At 40.5% G+C, this 16,243-nt stretch overlaps 1 protein-coding gene across 1 annotated transcript; it reads right to left on the reverse strand.

The window, feature by feature from the left end:
- Nucleotides 1–220: 220 nt before the first annotated feature.
- LOC123236046 (ribonuclease pancreatic-like) lies at nt 221–6,553 on the reverse strand. The gene is made up of 2 exons (XM_044662305.1): nt 6,361–6,553; nt 221–883 (listed from the first exon to the last, which is right to left on the reverse strand). Exons 1-2 carry the CDS (start codon nt 6,529–6,531, stop codon nt 482–484), a joined length of 573 nt encoding a protein of 190 aa, XP_044518240.1. The 5' UTR covers nt 6,532–6,553; the 3' UTR covers nt 221–481.
- Nucleotides 6,554–16,243: the final 9,690 nt, after the last annotated feature.

A 16,243-nucleotide genomic window follows, 5' to 3' on the forward strand; every position in this document is an offset into this window, starting at 1 on the left:
TTCTTCCAGTCACTGGTTAGGCTTATTTTTTTCCAGACTCACTTATGCTTTTTCTTAAATAGTATAAATTGGGCCTGACTAAGGCTGGCCTGGTGCTTTAGGTAGGGAACTGGAAAAAAAAAGAGACGTTTGGAAATTAATGATTACCCAAAGCTTTATTTAGTCATAGTACAGAAAGAACACTCAGCAAGGACACAGCATTGATTCCGTTGGGCTTTGCTTCTCTGCCTCTAGCTTGCTATCTATCACGGGCTGGCACTCCAGGCTGGCTTGAGGGAAGAGAACAACTTCTACCTCTGTGTAGTCTGGCTTTTGTACTTTAGCCACTAGGAATGCTAAATCAAGGGCTAAAGTCTTGAGGACGGATTAAGAATATCTATTAAGGAAAAAAAATAAGCCTAGCTTACATGACAGCAATTGCTTGTCTCACTGGAAAAGTAGATCATGTTTTATGAGAGCTTTTCACGGCAATCACAATTCATCATTGGATGACTCTGTGGATGCCCTCAAGATGGACAGGCTGCTTTTTCTCACAGGCCACAGTGACTTTGACTTGTTCTTCCTTGTTACAGTTGTAACGGCAGTCAGGGGGCCGAGAGTTTCCCTTTTCCCGACAGACAGTGACAGAGTATGGGTTTGGACCTTCAAAGCAATTGTCTTGGCCATTCTTGCAAGGAACGTTGATGCTGTTGGGGTTGGTGCAGATATCCCGGATCTCTTCACGTGGGCCATGAAGGATGGTATTGACGGGTTTGCATCTGCCTTTGTCCCAGTTGATCTGCCTCATTTGTCTTTGGATGTCTTGGCTGCTGCTCCCTTCGTTGTGATGCTCCCGCCAAAACATCTGTTCCCTCCCTAAGAGTGTGTGTTGTGTCTCTAGTGGCTATGAAGAAGAATAACATGTAGGTTATTGAGGATTCATTTCAGTGAGTTACTAATACACAATAGTACATAGCTGTTGCACAGCCTTTGTGGTCACACACACACACACACACACACACACACACATTTTTGCACGTGCCTATTTGAAAGGCAGTCAGTCCACTCAATAAATAGAAGAACCAGGACCATGGATTATCAGATTGACTAACTCTATGGAGAATAAAAAGGCTGACAAAGATGGTTGGTCTCAGTCAGAAATGAGGTGAAGAATGATAGGGGTTAGGTGAAGCACTGAGGAGGAAGAGAAAAGCCATCCATCTAAAGGTAGGGTTCTTAATTAAAAAACAAAACAAAACAAAACAAAACAATATTCCAATATAATTGGTTTCCTTTGCAATTATATGTCTTTTATTTTATTCATTTCAAAACATTATTCCCAGAATATATTCATAGGTTTTACCAGATGACAGGATAAAAGATTGAGACTTCCTCCTAATCTATAGGGAGCACAGTAGTTTTAGTTGCTGATGGGAAGTAGGGCAAAGTCTACTAGTTCTACATTTCAGTTTTGCTTCTGAATTCTTTGCATGTAAGCAAGGAGCCTTATTGGGGAGTGAATTAGAAGAGATCTCCTTACATTAATCTCACCTTCCTCCCTCACACTTTGGTTGAATGGAATCTCCAAGATGAATTAAAGGGTGCCCAGGCTAGTTTCTCAGGGATAGAATAGAATTTAAAATGAATTTCAGACAATAACACAGCCCAGAATTTAGCCTGAGACATCAGCTCCAGCCAGAGAAAAGCAGGTCAAAGGACTAAGTTTTGAGAGCTTCTGGTGACTTTTGCTGGCTGTCCTGCAGAGTGGGACTAAAATATCTCGGATGCAGTCACTTTAAGAGTGTGAAAATTCGTTTTTCATATGCTGTATTAATTTTTATATAAGACCTATGGATTAGAGAGAGTTCTTGTGTATTCCTGTGTCTGGGTTCTGGGTCAGAGACTCCAATCAGTCTGCTGCTTTTTACATTTTCTTTGTCCTTAGGGATTCCAAGGAATGTTTTCCTTTGAACCAAATCTGGTTAATAGATGAAGAGGACAATGATTCTCTTCCTGCCTATGTGATCTCCATCACCTGTGGTATGGGGAAGGGTGAGAGTTTGAAGGGCCACCTCTTAATTAGCTATTTACCAGTTAGAAATGTCTTGGAATGTTCAAGGGAGGGGCTGAATAATGAGTTCCTAAAACTCTATTTATAGATCTCTTAAAACTCTCTCCATAGAGAAAGAAAACTAGTCACATTCAGAGGAAGAACTATGGAGGAGAAACACAGAAGAAAAACAACTGCTTGAACACATGGGCTGATGGGGATATTATTGGGGATGTAGACACTAAATGGTAACTCTAGTCCAACTATCAATAATATGGAATTAGGTCTCGATCAGTGATACATGTAAAACCCAGTGGAACTGTGCTTTGGCTAAGGGGGGTTAGGGAGGGTTTGGGGAGAGGGAAAGAACATGAAATATGTAACTAGGGGAAAATATTCAAAATAAAAAAAAAACAACTCTCTATAGATTTGCCTGGTGAAACTTCTAGGGTTGTAGTCAATGGAGAGGGCCACTGACCTACCTATCAATCTATTGATTATATACTAGCCTAATCGATGAATTACTCTTCTTACCCAAAACCAGTCTGTTGAAAAATTTTAATCATAGCAAGAGTTAACTCATTTGTCTGCGGAGAATGGATTTTGTAGTACAGGTATATAACATCTGTAGTCTAATCAATACCAGGGAAGTATCTGGAACTTTTATGACAACTAAAGATCAGCAGATGGTGGCAGAGAGCAGCACTGGTGATATTTGCTAGAAAACAGGGAGAAGTTCAGCAGAGAGAAGAGAGCCCCAGAGGACCCCGTCTCTCTTGATGGCATCCCCAAAGGTCACCCACATCTCAATGAGTTCCATTGCCCACAGATTTTCTGGGTGAGCCTCTTCTTCTTTGTGTCCTGGTGACATATTCTCTAGAGGCAGAGCGGTCCAGAGAAAAGGGCACTGGGTCTGCATTCAGAAGACCTAGGACCAAATCCTGCCTCTTTCACTTTTTACTTGAGTGACTGTGGGGAAATCATTTAAGTTCTTTAGGGTGTAATTTCCTCATCTGTCATAGGATAGGGTAGGACTAAATAGCTTCTCATGTACCTTTTAGCTCTAAAAATATAAACTTATAGTCTTATACATGTGAATATTGAATGAATGAATATAAAATTGTTTTAGTGCCTCCATTTATTATTGTGCCTCCTATGTGGCAGGCATTGTGCTAGGTTCTAGCAATACATATTCAAAAATGAAATAGTCTTTGACCTCAGGGATCTTGATTCCAATACAGAAAGACAACATACATAGGAAAATGGTGGCCAGAAAAGGGATTTTGGGGCTAGAGACTCATAAGGATTGTGAGTAGAGTCATAGAGAAAATATTATTACACTCTTTTCAGTAACAGTGATTGTTGTTGATTTGATACCTGTGCCCAGAGCAAAGGTGAAAATGGAGTTTCTGGAGGAGATATTCATGAAGGAAGCAGAGAAGATGATCCTTTGGTTATGTGGATTCCAGAAATGTGTTTCTTCTCCCCTTTACCAATGTATACATAGGATAATTTTGTCATTTATTTTTATGCCTTTGATTAAAATTAAAAAAACCTAACATGCCCTCTTGTTGGTCTAATAAACAAAATACATTGGTTGGGGAGGAGGTTGGGAGCTATGGTTTTGAGTGAATACTGAATCAAAAAGTACATAGAACCTGGGTTAGTTTCCGATGGCTGATGCGTATGTATTGGGAGGGATTGGGAGGTGGAATTAAAACATCAATCAACTAAGCCTTCAGACATATATATATTCCTATCTGTATACTGTTTCAATTAATTAAGCAAACATTTATTGAGCACAGGTAAAGGTATACCCTATTAATTTTTTAGGAAACTTGAAGGTAGAAAGGTAAAGAGACCTTGAAAAGAAATAGAAAAGCTCGTCCTGGTAGAAAAAAAAAGCATCATTACCCTTTTGGAAAACTGCTGCCTATTGAGCTCAAATGTATAGGAAAAGTCTGGCAAAGACAATGAACTTTTGGCTCAGTCACTCATTTTCCTCAGTCTCCAAGAGAAATTTAGCATTTCTAACTAACTAGTCATCATCAGGAGGTGTCCCCTCATGGAGAGAACCATGCTCTGAACCAGGAGAAATGGTCAGACAGGACTAGCTAGACTTAGCTTAGTCCTCCCCACTGATGAAAGCTTCAGAGGCTGAAGCTGTCCATCGAAGAGCAGCTCAGCTTGTCCCATGCATTGATGTGTCCAGTCAGAAGATTGTGACCTCTGAGGAGCCAGTGCAGCAGAGCAGTGTATGGTGGGACCAAAAGACAGATTCTATCACAGGCTCTCCTCTCAAGGAGCTTATGATCTGAAGAGGAGAAAGACAACATGCAAGCCCAAAGAATTAGAAATTTGAGGAGGCAGAGATCACTTTGATGGTAAGCAGAGGGGAGGTGACTTAGGGAAAGTTTCAAGGCTAAGTTGACATCTTTACTAAGCCTTCCTCAAAGAGAAGAACATCTATAAGATTTGGACCACTTGCTCTCTTCTCTGTGAAGTCTTCTAGCCTATTAACAGTTCTTATCTGAACACTGAGCACTTCTTATGGTGATTACTACACAAACTGAAAGCTGACAGGGCTTTTCCAGGCTTTGGAGCCTGACCTTTAATTTTACAGATGAGGAAACTGAGGTCCAAAGAGGTTTAGATGACTTGACTATGGTCAGAAAGAGAAGTTAATTGACTTACCCAAGATCACCTAGTTTATTGATAATGCTGGCATTCAAACTTGGGTTCTTGTCATCTAAATCTAGTGCCATTTCCACTGCCTTTCCTGTGGGTGCTCTGTTATGGTTCTACACGTCACTTGCCAAGGTTATAATATTTGCTTCTTTGATCTTTCCTATTATATCACAAACTCTCCTGGGTAGTGATTTTTTTTTTTATCTTTATCTCCCTTAGCTTGTGGACTTGAGGAAGACCTAAGGCCAAGGTCTGGAATTTTGTTTCATGCAGAGGCAATAGCCAATAAACATTTCTTAAGCTTCTACCATGTTCCAGGCACTGTATGAATCAGTGGGGATATAAAAAAGGAAGAGAGAGAAAGAATCAAAGAAAAGAAGAAGAAAGAAGGAAATAAAGAAAGAAGGAAAGAAAGGAGGGAGAAAGAAAAAGAAAGGAAAAAAGGAAGGGAGGTAGAAAGGAAGAAGAAACAAAGGAAGAAAAAAGGAAGGAAAAAAGAAGAAATGAAGGAAATAAAGAAAAAAGAAAGAATAAGAAAGGAAGGAGGGAAGGGAGGTATAAAGGAAGAAGGAAAGAAAGGAAGAAAGAAGGAAGGAAGGAAGAAGGAGGGAAGAAAGAAAAAGAAAAAAAACCTTGTCCTTAAGAATCTTAGAGTCTAATTGGGGAATACAACAAACAATATGAAGCTGAAAAGCGTAGAGGGTTTGGGAAAGGGGCAGAAGGGAGAAGTCCCAAAGAAGTGTGACCAAGTGAGAAATGAGATATCTGAGCTTAGCTCTCTCCTTAAATAGAGGTCTGTAGTTCAAGGTCCTGCACTCCAGAGAGCCAGAGTATCAAGGCTGGTGAGAACTTAGAGGACAATGGGGTTATTTGAATAAAGAACTCCTTGGAGGTATAGTGAAGTCAGAAAAACGATATTTGGAATAGATGAAGGCTATTGGGACATAAATTGTTGCTTTGGGGTTTATGAGACATGTGTAAGTGGGTACACACATCTGTGTGTATGAGAGCCAATGGGACATAAAGGTTTATTAAAATGTGTGTATAAGGGTGAGCAAAGGTGCTCTGGACATATTGGAGGTCAGAATGACCAGTGGCCAGACTGAGTAGTCAAAGGCATAAAGAAAAACAATGATGGCAGATGATGGAAAGCAAGTGAACCAAGGCAGCTATGGTAGATGGTGAAGGATACAGGAATCTGAGAGCCTGGGTTTGAATAGTGGCTCTGCTAATTATTATCAGTGTGAATTTGTATAAATCTCCTCACCTCTTTGGGGTTTTGTTTCCTTATCTAAAAAATAACTGGTTTGGACTAGGTGATCACTAAGAACCCTTTCAGCATGAAACCCTCTGCTTCTAAGATTCGATTGATACCATTCCAAAGTCAATCCTTAATAGCACTTTGGAGCTTCTTAAGATACTGTATTGCCTATAGAAGTTTCTCTGAATGGACAGTCTCTGCAACTCTTCCTAATCCTCTTTGACCCATAGAGGAGACCCAGCAGCTGCAAGGAGAAGGAGAGAGGCAGAACTCTAACTGGAGCATGTAACTGAATGGGAAGAAAGATTTCCAGAGAAGCAAAAATGGAAGTGAAGGCAGAAGTCAGTTTTGTAGAAATGAAACAGACTCTCATCCAACTCACCAAGCTTTTGTTAAGGCAAGTTGAAAACCAGTTTCCAAAAGGACTCATCATAAGATGTTGCACTCTTTGGCTCCTTTTCTCAGTCAATGGCTGACTCTGTGAGCTGGCTCTCTGGGAAGAAGAAAAGGAAATGCAAGGAAATATGTTGTGAGCTGCCTCACTCTCCTCCATCCTGTCCTCCCAACCATCAGCAACCGTGACCTTGGGCATGACCAGATTTGTTCCTATCAATGCCTTAACTTGGATATATCCATTTAGCAATTTAGCAAAACCTGAGATCTTACTCAGGGAAAAGGTCCTGGGATTGGTAAATTTTATAGGGAAATAGAAGGCTGGAAGGGATGTGGAGTGGCAGCAAAGTAGAGGTATCTGGGCCAGTGGGAAGGGGAAAAAACAGCTGACAGAGAATTAGAAAAATCAAATAAAATCTGGGGTAATGAATGCTGAGGTGTAAGGGGGAAGAAGGAGACTGTGGCAGGTCAGTAGCTTGAAGGAATTAGAGGGGTAGTTGTGTACAGATTTGCCTAGCTCTCAGTTTTGCCCAGGCACCAATACACCATCTCTTCAATGTTCTCTCCACCCCTGTTCTGTTTTTTTCTCATTTCCCCTGAGCCCTACATTTTTCTTTTCATTAAAAAATGTTTACCTTCTGTCTCAGTATCAGTTCTAAGATAGAAGAGCAGCAAGAACTAGGCAATCGGGGTTAAGTGACTTGCCCATGGTCACAAGTCCTTACTTTTCCCCACTACTCCTCTCACTTCTTCCCTCTATTCACCCCAGTGCTGCCCTAGCCCCAGAAACATCTCCCCTTACCTAGTTCTGGACTTTTGGCTCTAGCAGAGAACAGATCCAACTGGTCTTGAGGCTAGGATGTCCTAGGATCTTAATTTCTGGCTGTAGGCTAGAACTAGCCAGATGCAGGAAGTGGTAACAGAAAGGGTGTAGTGATTTGATATCCTTTTCCCAGAAAACATGTGATTTCTTCTGGGCTGGACCCCTTTACCACCCCGATCGCCCCCCACCCAGCCCATAGTAGGCTCAGAGAAGAATTTTTTAGCATAGAAGTGTTGTGTGCAGATGCAAAGCATGGAATCCCTGCAAAGGTACAGGGAGAGCCTCACCCAGAATTCCAGAAGAGACCTGAAAATGCTTGCATATAGAGAAAAAAGAACTATGAAGGAGAGAGCAAAGATGCAAGGGAGGAGATGACTGATGAAACTATTTCCTGGAGGATATAGGAAAAGAGAGAATCTAGACTAGGGCATAAGTGTAAAGATTCATTTTGGTTAGGAGACCCAATTCTTTCTTTTCGAGGAATACAGGAGAAAATGAGCAAATGACTACATAAAGAAGGCCAGGTAAAATAGGAGTTTTGAACCAGAGTGAGCAGATGTCCAAGAGAGGAAATTTGCCCCGAGCAGGAGATTTATAGGCCTGGTGAGAAGTGATCCTCTTCTTGTAAGGAAAAAAGAAGGCAAAGAAAGGATCTATTAGTGGGTCATGGGCAGAGCCTAGTACAGGAGCAGGCACATGGAACTCAAGATGGTTACCAGATGGTGAAAGCTTAGGAATCCCCTGGCAGAACAGATTGAGTTCATGGAGCTTGGGTCCATGGTGGACCCCAAGCACTGGCAGGTGGAGAGGGAGGCCTGATTCTAATCCAGAGAATCTTGGTTCCTTAGGGCTGTCTCACAACACTTCTTTCTACCTGGGGACAAGAGTTTTCCCTTCCTTTGCTCGTGATCGATCTTTAGAGAGGAAGGCCCTTGGGTGAGTATGTGGGTCAGAAGGTTGGTGATGGGAAATATCACCCATGTCCCTAATGGAGGACCCGTGTGGGCAAATCTTACACATATTTTGGCCACTTTGTCTTTCTCACAAATTTTTGCTCACACCTGAGGCCTGGATCCTGGGTATCTGGTAGGAGATCTCAGTTGAAAATATTGTGAGTAAAGAAGAGGTTTCTCCCTGTGACTATGATTGATTGCCCAGCCTGGCCACTGGTCATATTCTGAGCCCCAATATGTCCAAAGCAACCTCACCCACCCTTTTGCCCTCATAATCCAGATTGGATTGCTTGCTAGCTTTGGGAAGGGTGAGGGATGAGGGGTTGGAGACAATTTAGAACATATGACTTTGGAAAACTTATGTAGAAATTTGTTATTAAAATTTTTTTAAATAATAAAATTAAATTACAAAAAGAAAAAAATTAAGGTGGGGCATCTAGGATAGTACATAAAACAGAGGATTGAACAACAGGTCTGAAGTCAGGAAGACCCAAGTTCATCCTGTTTACCTCAGTTTCTTCATCTGTAAAATGAACCGGAGAAGGAAAAGACAAAACACTCCATTATCTTGCCAAGAAAATCCTCAATAGGATCATAAAGAGTTTGTCACCACTGAACAACAGCAACGAAAACTTTTGAGCAGCAGGACCTGCCGGGGCTAGACTCCCCTGGAAAGAGGGAACTATGTCCCCAGGCTAAAAAACTTTTTACTACCTCTCAATCCAGTTTCCTCAGTTCTTCAAACAAGCATTGGCCAAACAGGGGAAGGAGAAATCCCTTGAGTCTTTGTTAGAGAGGTCTATTCCTTCTTGGAAATGCTTCTACCTCCTCCATTCCTAGTATTGCTTTTCCTTCAAATATTTTTCCTACTAAGTAACTTTAACTTTCCAGATGAGCAATGGGAAGATGGGGTGGCATTGACCTTGGAGGACAGGATGCACCTGCCAAAACCAAGGGGACCCCAGGAACTGCTTCTTTGGAATCATTGGTGTCCCCAGCTCCCTAATCCTCTAATGAGAATTCAGATTTCAACAACCTGCCTGAAAGAAGAGCTGAGAGTCACCATGCTCATTGCATACTCATCCATCTCCCTCTCATTCCCTAGGGCCAGTGGAAGGCGGGGAGTTCTGTGGAAAGGAAAATGCCCACATCCTATATGTCCATTCTCTTTTCCTTTGTAAATAAATCCTAGAAAACCCATTACTATGATAAAAAGTGTGAGGGAATTAGGAGATATAAAGGATATCTTTATAGGATAAGGATAAGAGTTGGACCCCAGTTTTGGATCCCCTGGTTACCTGGAAGCAGTAAAAGAAGAGGAATAAAGATAATTAGGGATAAAGTTGGGCAGATCTCAGAGGTCAGAGAGCCAATTTAGTTTGATCTCTCATGAAATCAAGAGGCTGAACAACTCAAGCTGGGGATTAGAAATGAATGAAGGGGAAGTAAGGCGGCTCAGTGGATTGAGAGCCAAACCTAGAGTTAGAAGGACTAACCCCAGACACTTCCTAGCTGGGTGACCCTGGGCAAGTCACTTAACCTCCATTTGCTACTTACTTACTTCTTACTGCTTACTGCTCTTCTTCTGCCTTACAACCAATACACACTATTGATTCTAAGACAGAAAGTAAGGGTTAAAAAAAAAAAAAGGAAGAAATTGATGCAGGTTTAAAAAATGGTGATAAGTAAAAATCCTTGAGGCAAAAGTAATGGCATTCTGGTTCCAAGGAAAGATTTGGAAGTCAATGTAATCAAGTTCTAAGATTCTGGGCTGAGTTGTACATTTTTTACATAGTATTTTCCTTTCCCCTCTTTTATATTCTTGCCATGTTTATTTTGTTTGTATGTATGTCCTGGCCTCCTACTAGACTGTAAGCATCATAAAGACAGACCCAGTGACTTGTTTTGCTTGGAGTCTTTCCTTGTAACTGGCACAGTGTGATCTGAGCTTCATCAGTATTTAATGAATTGAACTTGGGCATTAAGGTTGATGAGGAGACTTGAGAATGGCTGTCCCCCATGCCTGGAAAGCTCTCCTTCCTCATCTCTGCCTCTTGGCCTCCCTCGATTCCTTCCAATCCCACTTTTGACAGTTAGTTTTTCCCAACCCCTCTGGGATGAGAACTGTAGAACTGGAAGATACCTTGGACTCATCTATTCCTACCCTCTCATTTTCTTAGATAAAGAAGTTGAGGCCCAGAGAGGTGTAGTGACTTTGTGGAAGATCACCAGGTTGCAAATGGCAGAACCAGCATTTGACCCAGATTCTCTGACTTCAAAGCAAGTTTTTACCAGAACACCAGGGAGTTGCAACGTTTTTTGGTCCCTCTGCCCTATGGCTCTCAGTTTATCTTACTGTATTCCTTATTCAATATGAAAAGAAATAAATGCTAGAGTTTATCATGTACATGTTCACAAGAAATAAAAGAGATTAATTTTTATTAATCTTAATGAATGATTTTGATTATTTGAGAGTTGACTGTTGATAATTAAATGGAATTTTTAGAGAATTGTGGCAAATTGTGGAAAATCACAGACAATGCATAGATTTGTAAATAAACTTTAAAAAATTTAGCAAGTCACAAACAGCTGAATATTAGTAATCTATTTTTATCATTTGTTACCATGTATACATAAATTGATTATAAACAGTTTTGTTAAGTTTCAATGCAATAAAGAACTATGGGCTACCTAGTCTCTTTGGAAACACCTCCTCTTTGTCTTTCTATCTTCTATCAGTGATTCCCAAAGTGGGTGCTGCCGCCCCCTGGTGGGTGCTGCAGCAATCTAGGGAGCCGGTGATGGCCACACTTTTTTGGTAATACATTCTATTCTGAGTTCAATAAATAGTTTCATAATTTCCAGGGGGTGCTAAGTAATATTTTTTCTGTAAAGGGGGCGGTAGGCCAAAAAAGTTTGGGAACTACTGAGAATTTCTAGACTCAAGAAAAGAAACATTATTTGGTATATAGCAACATTTTTGTGTTCATTTGTTTGAAAAAAAGTTGTTAAATGCTTATCAGACATAGTCAAATAAATCAGTGAGGACCTGGATTTTTTTTTCCCCATTTCAAAGCAAAGGTTTATTCTCGATACAGTTTTTGAAAAAGATACCTGTCATGTTCAATCTCCTGCTTATTTCTTCCTTTGGATTTCATTGAGAATGGGACAGAGAATCCTAATTCACAGAGATTAAGTTGCTATACATTAAATTAGATCTGTTTGAGCACATTTAAGAACAGTCATATGTTTCCCCAAGAGTGCTCCAAACATTTTTTTTACTTTGTTGATTGGAAGTCGATTTGGAGTTTCTGTTTATTGGGAAAATCAGTTAGCTAATCTTTTCCTGGGCCTTTGCTGCTGCTATTTTTTTTTTCTTCCTAGCTCAATATAATGAGTGCCTCATAAACAAATTTCATTCATTTGATTTTGGTCTGTTGATTTATTCCCTCAAATATCCCCTTTGACATTTTTCAGATGCCTCAATGATTCTCCTTTCTCATCCTAAGCTCACCTCCTCACTATTTGCTCTACAATCCATTTTTCCCCATTAACTTTCTTGTTTTTGGAATATTTCAATAGGACAATAGAGTTTAAAAAACAAAACAGCTATTTCCTTCACTTCTTTGACAGGCTTTTTATACTATTTGAGGATATTATACCAGAGGATGCAAACTTCCATACTACATCTAGAGAGGGGATACTTCAGGTTTGGACAATAGAGTCAAACCAAGAATAAGAGCTCAGTCTCTCTAGCTATCCAACTCAGAAACAGAGCAATTGCAGCTAACAAGCCCGAGTGGGAAGGAGGTTGTATTTCTTCATCCTAATCTCAGGCCTGGGAAGGCTGCCAGAGAAGAGAGAGGGGGAAATGCCTTGGAAGAGGAGATGACTATCAGGAAAAAAGGAAATTCTGGCTGTTTGGAACAAGTCACAGAGGCTTCTTGAGGTCAAAAGGAATCATAAGCCAGGGCTTGGGAGGCTGAGCTAGGAAAAGCCCCTCATCCTTCCATCAACGAACAAGAATTTAAGTGCTTACTAGGTTCCAAGCACTGGGCTGTATATTGCAAATACAAAGAAAAAGCAAAAACAATTCCTCTCTTTAAAGAACTTACAAATCAATCACTACAGTCATCTGTCCACATTTGTGGATTTGGTTATATGAGAGCTGGCCATTGATAATGAAATGAGATTTTTGGAGATTTGTGGTATACTGTGGAAAATCAAGACAATGCATAGATATGTAAAGAAAAATTTAAAAAATTAGATGTCAGCCTGTATATTATCCATCTTTTTTTTTTATCATTTATTACCATATATACATAAATTGGTTTTAAAGTTAAGTTTCGTTTAGTTTCACTGCAACAAAGAACGACGGGCTACCAGTTCTCTTTGAGAACATCTCTTCTTTGTCACTATCGTCCAGCCTCAGTCACGTGATTTTCTCTGGCCCTCATTAGCTCTATTTTGCCCTGTTTTGTAGGAGAAGGAAATCCGTGAAGTAGTTGTAAACAAGATCAACAAGATTCTGGTGGCTTTGAAGACAGTATAATGTGCCAGATACTAATCCCTCTCAATGGAGAAACTACAACTTTTTTTTATAGGTGCAGTGTGTAGTTTTATTTTATTTTTTGGTATGTGTTAAATAGATATGATCAGAATGATTAAAAATAAAAGTTTGGGTGAGCCCTAGAGTTATTCATGGTTTTCCACCTTTGTAGGGGTCCTTCGCCCCTAACCTCGGAGAATGTTGAAGGACAATGTACTTATAAGATAAAAACAGTAGTAAAAAGGTAGCCTTAGAGGAAGGCATTAGTATCTGTGGAAAACTGAAAAAGGTCTTTGGGAGGATGAGACACTTCAGCTGAGCCTTACACGAAGCCACAGATGTTGTGAGGCAAAGATTAGGGTGGAAGGAAAGATGGGGAGCGACTATTGTAAAGATATGGTGAGAGGAAAGAAAATATTACATGTGAAAAACAAGTAAGCCAGGGATGTCAGTGTTAAAAGATTATAAAGATGGGAAATAATTATAAAGATGGGAAGAATTATATGTATATATAATTCTTAATTATATATATTTTTAATATATAGGTTTATATTTATATATAGGTTTACATATATTTATATATATAATTCTTAATTAATTATCAGGTTACATTTAAAAATTATAAATGTCAAACAGAAGAGTTTATATTTGATCCTAGAAGCCATGATCACTGGAGTTTATTGAGGAGGCCTAAATTTTGAGGAAAATCACTGACAGCTGAGTGGTGTATGGATTGGAGTAGGGAGAAGAGCTGGGAGACAATTAGAAGACTGCTCAAATAGTCTAGGTGAGAGGCGAGGAGGACCTCCACTAGGAGGATGTATTTGAGAGATTTGAGAAAGAAATGACAAGATTTGGTAACATGGGGATGGGGTGGGGAGACGGACAGACAGAGAGACAGAGAGAAAGAAAGAGGATGAAGTTGAGAATTAGAGAATGATGCTGAAGTTGTAAACTTGGGTGAAACAGAAGAATGGTAGAATCTTTGAGAATAATAGGGAAGTGGGGAAGAGAGGTGAGTTTGGGGACAAAGATAATGATTATCATAGCCTTTTAGACCAAGTCTGGAGAGAGCACTAAGAACAGGGGTAAGAGATTTGAGGTTAGAAGCAGACTGCTGCATAAACAAATCTAAACCTAGCAGGGAAAAAAACAAGACCTTAACCTGTGGCGGCAGGAGAGGGGAGAACAGGGGAGAAAATCTTGGCTAGAGCTGCAGCTGCATAGAAAATGAATTATGGGCAAGGACCCCGGTGAGCCCAAAGAGGCTGAGGGGCTTGCCTTTCCCCTCTAAAGTTGTCCCTATCTCTGTACACACGTCCACAGATCATGTTCAGTTTGGGAGGAGATTGGCCCTGAGAAAGAGGGCTGAGGCTCTGAAGTTTTCTGGCTCTTTACCACCCCAGGCCCAGAGACTTGGGGAGAATCGCTCCATATTTAGATTCAGCTCATGTCTAGGTGCTCCCTACAAGGGAGTAAAAGGGGATTTAATGTGCAAGTCAGATATAGGAAAGTTATTTATTTCCTCCATACAAAAAGGAATGTTTAAAACGATAAACACTCATAGGCATATATTGACAGAGACTTAAACTCAAAGCAAAACCAGAGATATTATTATTCTTAATATTTAAAAACATTGGATGATGAAACCTTTTTCAGGACTGCTGAAAAGGCATTCCACCTTCCCTTGGCTCTGCAGAATCTGAACTCCTTCTTCAAGGTGTCTGTCTGGAAAGCTGGTCCAAGATTTCTCCTTTTCCTGGGTTGTCTTTCTCTTAGTGGACAGCTTAGGGGGTGTCACCTTTAATACCAACTGAGAGACCCAGAAAGACTCTGAAAAGTCTTTCACAATTGATTGCTGCCCAGGCACTTGCACACACACACACACACACACACACACACACACACACACACACACACACACACACAGAGGAACAGCAGCAAAGATGAGAGCACTACTCTTCCCTTAAGCCACTTCACAGGAAGTCCCAGGGAGAGACAGTATCATGAGCCAAGTCCTTGAGTAAAAAGACAGAGCATCAGCCTATGGACACTAATTAAAAAAAATTATTTATGCATGTATTTTTTTTTCAGTTCCACATAGAAACCACTTTTGACAATTATTTTCTGACATTTTAAGATTCAGATTTTCTCCCTCTTTCCCTTCTTCCACTAGTCTGATATAGGTTATACCAGTGCTTTTATGCAGTATATATTTTATGGTCACTTATTTTAAGGTCTGCTGAGATGGGACAAACTCTTCTGGATTTTAGTGGTCAACCCTCTCTAATGAAGCTTTAAAAAAAAACCAACTCCTTACTTTCCATCTTAAAACCACTATTAAATTCGAGGCAGAAGAATGGTAAGGGTTAGGCAACTGGGGTTAATGACTTGCCCAGGGTCACTAGCTAGCAAGTATCTGAGGCCAGATCTGAACCCAGTAACCTCCCTCTTCCCTACTCCCGTCTCTAGGCTTAACTCTCAAACCATTGAGCAGTCTAGATGCCCCTCTAATGAAGCTTTGATGTGGCTCCTTTCCCCCAACTCCCCTATCAAGTAATTGCTTCATCATCCCAAAGTCCCAGGTCTTTCAATACTGAACCAGCACTTCTGACTGCCTGGAAAGGGTCAGGGTCAGTGTGTTATTGGAGCAAGCTCTGTGGGGTGCGCTCTGGTCAGAACTGTTGGAGGTTCTGCTTAAATACACGACGCTGTCCTTGACTGCACATCTTTCAACTTTTTTCTCAGTTGTGTTGTACAGAGCACAGATGTTGACATCAGGATGGCCAGATTCTATTACTGGTTTGACCACTAGTGAGCTAGGAACCTTTGGAAAGTCACATAACTCTTCTCTGGGTCTATTTGCCTCATTTTAAGCCTTTCTTAGAATGAAGCACGGTGGGTACTGTTTGACTTGGAGCCTGGATAGAGTGCTGGGTTTGAGGTAGGAAGACCTGGGTTCAAATGGTATTTTGGACATCTCCTTGTGTCCCTATGGCGAAGTGCAAATTGCTTAATCTCATTAAGCCTCAATTTTCTCATCTATAAAATAAGGATAATAATATAGCTAAGTAGTTGCCTCATGGCTATGCTCCTGGTCTTTCTACTGCACCATGACATCTCCTCATCCCCATACGGGGCTATCAGGACTTTGAGCTGGAGGAAATATGGGATTCTTCTCCATTCCTCTCCCTGATCGAATATAGTTTAGTCTAGGGTGGGGCAGGAATAGTTCCTGCCCCCATCTCCAGGAACTTCTCAATTTAATAAATATTTGTGTGTCTACCCCTCTGATTGAAGATCAAAAGATGGAACCAATGACTCCAACACTTCTGTTTAAGGAGAAAGTCTGACTCATTTCTTACCTGACTATACTACTCTGGGACATTTCTGACTTTTCCACCATATCCCAGGAAGCTCATTTTTTTCCCCTTGATATTCTTTTTTTTTTTAAGTTCATTTATTTATTTATTTTAGGATATTTTCCCCATGGTTACATGAATCATGTTCTTTCCCTCCCCTCCATCCACCTCCTCCTGTAGCCAAT

The sequence above is a fragment of the Gracilinanus agilis genome, chromosome 2 (assembly GCF_016433145.1).
Source record: "Gracilinanus agilis isolate LMUSP501 chromosome 2, AgileGrace, whole genome shotgun sequence".
NCBI classification, from domain to species: Eukaryota; Metazoa; Chordata; class Mammalia; order Didelphimorphia; family Didelphidae; genus Gracilinanus; species Gracilinanus agilis.

Bases quoted from the DNA above. Each gene is read 5' to 3' on its own strand.
- LOC123236046 (XM_044662305.1), bottom strand. From the start codon at position 6,531: ATGGAGGAGAGTGAGGCAGCTCACAACATATTTCCTTGCATTTCCTTT. The intron at 884-6,360 runs GTGAGTTGGATG...TCTTCTTCATAG, and splicing joins CTTGCCTTAACAAAAGCTTG to CCACTAGAGACACAACACAC.